Source organism: Cygnus atratus, chromosome 7 (genome assembly GCF_013377495.2).
Source record: "Cygnus atratus isolate AKBS03 ecotype Queensland, Australia chromosome 7, CAtr_DNAZoo_HiC_assembly, whole genome shotgun sequence".
NCBI lineage: Eukaryota > Metazoa > Chordata > Aves > Anseriformes > Anatidae > Cygnus > Cygnus atratus.
In genome coordinates, this window is record NC_066368.1 from 9679014 (window position 1) to 9685013 (window position 6000).

At 48.5% G+C, this 6000-nt stretch overlaps 1 protein-coding gene across 1 annotated transcript in view; it reads right to left on the bottom strand.

Moving 5' to 3' along the window:
- TCF7L2 (transcription factor 7 like 2) overlaps window positions 1–5198 on the bottom strand; it is a 177095-nt gene extending 171897 nt beyond the window's left edge. The window contains 4 exon segments of the mRNA XM_035547927.2: window positions 4214–4242; window positions 4245–4337; window positions 4550–4616; window positions 4935–5198. Of these exon segments, the coding sequence (XP_035403820.1) occupies window positions 4214–4242; window positions 4245–4337; window positions 4550–4616; window positions 4935–5123 (378 nt within the window). The 5' untranslated portion in view covers window positions 5124–5198.
- Between the last annotated feature and the right edge of the window lie 802 nt (window positions 5199–6000).

Below are 6000 nucleotides of genomic sequence, written 5' to 3' on the forward strand. Positions count from 1 at the left end.
AAAAGTAAATCAGATTCTTTACTGAAAATAAGTTAACAGACCCAGTCTGTTTGCCATTGTATACCAGCTATGCTAATGCTATAGCAGAGTGATTCAGCAATCTACCTAATTAAGCATAAGGAAAGTTTCTTTATGCAGGTTCCATTTGATTTACGCCACAGGATCATCAGTTCTTATTTAATAGCTTGTCTTTGCACAAGTCCAGAAACTTTATTAAAAGCATGCCTATTCAATTTTTTTTAGGGAAAAAAAAAGTAACGCAGTCTCCATTGAATAGCTACGTATCATAAAGTACTGAAGTGCTGACATATTAAGTTGTACCTACATTATTAAACTAGTTGGTGGATGTTAATACCATAATCCATACTGCAGACATTAAACCTCAACCCTAAAGATTAGTAAAGAATTAATATTGTCGCATCGAGACCAAAATCTTAACATGCCAGCCATAAATATTTCTGAAGGAGATGAAAAACAATTAGCATAAATACCAAAGAAGGGCAAGAACACCTGTTCTTTTTCAGCGCGATAAGCATTTTATTGTTCTCTATTTAAAATGTAATGACCTGTGTAATTACAGTAATATTACATTGTATTGCAAGGGCTTGGAATGTCACACTTTGAAAAGTGTTGTCAAAACAATTGGAGGGAAGAAAAAAAAGGACCACCATTAACCCTTCACACTCCTGGGTCCACAGCTTTTGTATTAGCAAGGATTATGTTGTTTCATTCAGCAGATGAAGGAAAACATCCATTTTTCAAGCCAGTTAAAGAAAAAAGTTTCTTCCTGAACCTACAAGTCCGAGCGAGGGGGCTGCTCTCCCCTACAGCTATTCCAAACTCCCAAACTTCAGGGCCAAACGCAAGCTTACTCCTACAGCCTCACTTAGCAAGCAACAATTTAGGGGAAAGGAAGATGCAACAGCACTAGTAAAACTAAGATATCTGCCAGCAGGGTTTTCTCAAGTCACAACACATCTATTTGCTCACCAAAATGCGTTAACCAAGCTCTAAAATTAGGATAAAAATTAAATACACTACTTCTTCATTTCCAACTCTGAAATGAAAACAATTTCCTTTATTATCCCTACCAGGCAGCTACCCCAGTCCCTCTGCAAGCATGGGTATGAAACTGGCATCTGAGATGCACTGCTTCATTACTGCCTGGCCAGACCTCCACATACACATCTAGCCTTAAAAGCAATCGACAGTATTCCGTCAAAAGCAAGAGTAACACACACAAAAAAAAAAACCTTTACCTTCTAAAAATAAAATTATTCCTATTAAGCTTTATCGAGAGTTTTCAGCAAGTAAAGCATTATTATTGAGATAATATATTATTCATCATAAGCAGATTTCATGGTACTTCATACATTATGTGGCAGTAATGCAGAAATTGCTGTCCCCGAGTTTGCTCTTGAACAGACAATTACAGGTACATTAGCAAACAACAACAACAAAAAAAAACAATAATCCCACTACACCCCCCAAATAAAAACCAAACCCAAAAAATCCATGAGAAGAACCACACCCACAAACCTTTAAGGTTTTCAACATCAGCAAAAGGAAAGGAAAAGCAGTTTTGCTACATATCTGCATCACCTCTTTATCTTACATGCTCTAAAACTCGACAGATATGGCTTCTGAAAAAACTACATAAATAAAAATAAAATTCAAAATTATGCAGAATCATCTCTACCTTTTCAGTATGTATTTAAAAAAACAGGACAGAGAACGATCTAGTTCGCCTGGAAATTAGAACTGGCACAGCACAGAACCAGAATTCACCTAAAAACAGTGTAACAGACAACTGCTATCCCGCTTAATCTTCATAATATTCTGCTCTCAGGCCTAAATAAATAACTTTAATTTTTCTAGGCTACAATTAAGTTGTCGGCAAACAAATAAGCACAGAGAATGTGAAAGAATAAGGTTAAGAAGATGAGAGAAGGTTGCTGGAGCCTGGATGTGGAAATAAGAAAATTGCCTATTGAGTGTGGAAATATCCTTTCAGAACCCATCTGATAACAGAAGAAGGCCACCTGCTATACCAACAATAAACCAACGTGTCATCTTTGTACAGTACCTTTAATTCACACAAACACGACATTCCTATGGAGGCCTTTTTAACTGTGGGGGAGCAAGGGGAGGAAGAATATTTCCAGGCAAGCTAACTGCTGAAGGATCCTGTCTTTACATGCTAGGGGAAAAAGGATCTAATAAAGGTAATGAGTAAAAAGAAGGGAAAAAAAATAAATCAAAAACTATAGCTGTATATAAAAATGCTTAAAGAAAAAGAAGCTGAGGTGTTCTTCCTATTAACCTACACTTGGAAGAGGGGGATGCATTTCAGGCAAAAAGAAGAGAAAGAAAAAAAAAAAAGGAAGCCAAAGCTCACAAATTGGAACTAAGTAATTTGTGACAAAGATTGCTTTGCCATCTGGATCCTAGTGCTTCGAGATTTTGGAATTTATCACCATCATCCACACACATAGGGGTGACCGGATTCGAAAGAAAAAAATATAATGCACCCAGCCCCTGCATTCCCCTCCCCATCATTACAATTGCAAACTGCAGTTACCCCGTGCTACTGTCCCAGAAATCACCTCCTTGCCAGAGGAGCCTCGCAGGCTACCAAAACGAAGCACTGCCACATCCCGAACTCGGGCAAAGTCACAAAATCTCCCCTACATATCTGTCACTCCGCATTCACCGAGCTGCTCTGCTGACGTTTGGCTAAGTGGAAACAAGGCTGACCCGAATGTTTAATATTTTAATGCTTTAAAACACTTGTAGATCTGATACACTGGAGTTGTCCAAGCCCTCAGTCATTAGCCTGGCTTCAACATCCCCCGAACAGTAGATCTATTATTGTAAATCGCTATCTCGTGTTACCACAAGGCAAAAAAAAAAAAAAAAAGTGTATAAACACACATGGGGATGGTGGGGACGCTTCGGATTTTGAAGCGCCCAGGAGAAGCAAAACAGCGAGGCTAAGCCCACCGACAGGAGTAAGCAGCGATTTGCAGTCCCACTGGATTTAACAGTTTCAGCTAAGAAAACAGAGAGGACAAAACAAGGAAAAGAAAACTCTTTAGAAAGAGGAGGCTCCGCGCGAGGAACCTGCTGTCAGAGCAGAGCACACAGCTGATGGCACCAGGCTGGGGAGAGCGGAAAAACAGCTGGGACTACAAACCCAGCAGCACACCCCAAAGTTTACCAAGACCCTGGGGTCTTGGAGCTGGAAGTGGCTCTCCCTCCGCTCCCCCCCCCCACACACAGGCACACGGCCCTAGCTTAGAAACTAATTAAAACCAAGAAAACAACACGGATAAAAAGAAAGAAAACAACGAGGAAAAGACGCTTTCAGCACAGTTTTTGCCAGCGTGCTCGCGGGAGGCAATTCTGCTCGACTCTTTGGGGGGTTTTTTGAGGGGCCGTGCCGGCTCCTGGCCCAGGCGGTTCCCCCCCGGGCCGCAGCCCCGCGCCCCCCGGCCCGAGCCCCCCCCCGGAGCCGGGGCAGCCCCGGGCCGCTCCCCGCGGCCGCCGCCGGGCTCCCGGCCCCCGGAGCCCCCCCGGTCCGGGCCGGGCCGGGCAGGGAAGGGGAAGGGAGCCGGGCGCTCCCCGCACAGGCCGGCCGAGGGCAGGAGAGGGTTAAGGGGGAGGAAAGGGGAGGGGGGAGCCGGAGCCGCCCGGCCGCCGCGGAGGAGGGCAGGAGGCGGCGGGGAGCTCGCGGGGAGCCCGGCCGGGGGGAGCGGCCCTCGGGGGTCCCCCGTGAGGAGGGGAGGGGGCGGCGGGGGGGGGGGGTGGGGAGAGTCAGCAGCATCATCACCATCCAAAAAAAAAAAAAAAAAGTTGCTTTTTTTAAAAATTTGTAGTTTACTTTTGAGGCCGGATTGGGCTGTGGTTTTTGTTGCCCTTTTTTTTTTTTTATTTTATTATTATTGTTCCCCCCCCCCCCCCCCCCACCTCGCACAGCAGGGGGAAGGTGACGAGGGGCTCCAGCAAAAAGTGCCCGCAAAACTGAAAGTAAAAAAAAAAAAAAAAAAAAAAGAGAATAATAATTAAAAAAAAAAAAAAAAGAAACATGGCGAAGTGTAAACAACCCCCTCCCGCCGAGTTCGCAAAGTTTGCGGAGCGGGCTGGGGGGCTATGGGGCACCGAAAGGGGGGGGGGGGGGGGGGTAGCACCGAGAAGGAAAAAGGCAACTCACCGTTCTGGCCGTCGGAGAGAGCGAGCCGTTGGCAGATACGGGCTGCTGAGGTCGGGGATCATTATAAAGGGATAACCCGGGTATGGTGGGCCCTTAAACAACCCTCCATCTTGCCTCTTCGCAGCTAACATGGCGGGGGAGACACGAGCGGGGAAGGAAGGGGGCGACAAGGGGGGGAAAAAAAATAAAGGGGAAGGTTGGGGCGGGGGGGAGGAGGGGGGGGGGGAAGAGGAAAAACTTTTTTAGACGGTGTCCCAAAAAGAGGAGCCTGGCGCGGCGGGCGCCGGGCCGGGTCGGGTCGGGGGGAGCGGGGCGCTGCGGGCCCGCCGTACTCACCTTCCTCCAAACTTTCTCGGGATTTATCTCTGAAAGTTTCCGAGCGAGGCGGGGGCCGCCGCTCCGCCTGGGAGCGGGCCGGGGTCGGCAGCGGGGAGATTGGGGACGGGGGGGGGGGGGGGACGGGGGTATGGGGTTTGTTGGTTTGTTTTTTTTTTAGTTTGGGGTGTGTTTTTTTTTTTCAAGGAGGGGGGGAGGATGAAAGGGAAAGGTTCGGGGTGAAGGTGGGAAGGGGAAAGAGAGCGGGGGAAGAGAGAACAAAACAGAAGGCATCGTTACAAGTTGGTGCCGCGGAGGAAAGTTGGGCGCCGCCGGCAGCGGGACCCGGCGCCCCCGGCCCCGCAGCGCGGCCCCCGCCCGGCCCCGCGGGGGGCTTCCCCCGTACCTCCGAGTCCGAGGAGCTGTTTTGATTCGTTTCTGATTCATTGACGAGAGACGACTTGACATCAGCTAAATCCCTCTCCGCCGAGGAGTTCTCCGAGATCTTCTCCTCCTGCTCCCCTTCGTCTTTGAAAGAGATCAGTTCATCGTTGGCGCCCAGGTCGTCCCCTCCACCGCCGTTCAGCTGCGGCATTTTCCTCCTGGCTCACCCCACCAGCAGCAATTTTGCAAAAAGGGGAAGGGGGGTGATACAAAAAGAAAAAAAAAAAAAAAAAGAGGGGGGAACGGGGAGGGGGGGAAGGAGGAAAAAAAAAAAAAAAAAGACCAGGGGAGGGGGGGGAAAGTTTGCACCAAAAAAAAGAAGAGTCCAAGGTGAAAGTTTTTTTTTTTTTTTTCTTCTCCCCTTCTCTTTCCTCCTGGGGAGGGGAAAAGAGGGAGGAGGAGGGGAGGGAAACGTCTCTTCTTTGCTCCTTTTGCACCAGTGACTTTAGGCTTCTTCCTTTCCTTCTTGTGGATTTTCTCTTTCTTTCTTCCAGGGAGCTGGTCGGCGTGCACGGCGCGCACACGCACTCACACCCGCGCACGCACTCGCGAAAAATTAACAGTAATAAACCACGGAGCCGGGGGGAGGGGGGTCGGGGGGGGGGGGGGGGAAGGGAGGGATAAAAAAAAAAAAAAAAATAACGATAATAATAATGCAACAAACAAACCAAAGAAGTCAGCTGTAACGGGGGGGCAGCCGCCGCGGATATGGGGAGCCCGTGCCGCTCGGGTTTGAGTGAGTTGAAGTTGGACTGAGAGCTTTTCAGTTCAAAGGCGGCGCTGATTGACAGCTAGAAAAAGGGGGATCGAAATCCGGAGGAACGGAGAAGTCTGGGATCCGGGATTATTGACAGGGAGCGAGAAACACACCAGGCACTTAATGAGATGCAGGAGGGGGCGGGGGCTCCCCGGTGACGTCTGCATAAATAAACAGGGCTGGGGAGGAGGAGGAGGAGGAGGAAGGGGGGGGGGGGGGAAGTGGCGAAGTAACAATGAGCCTTTGGGGCAGGCAGCGGGAGGGCCGGGGC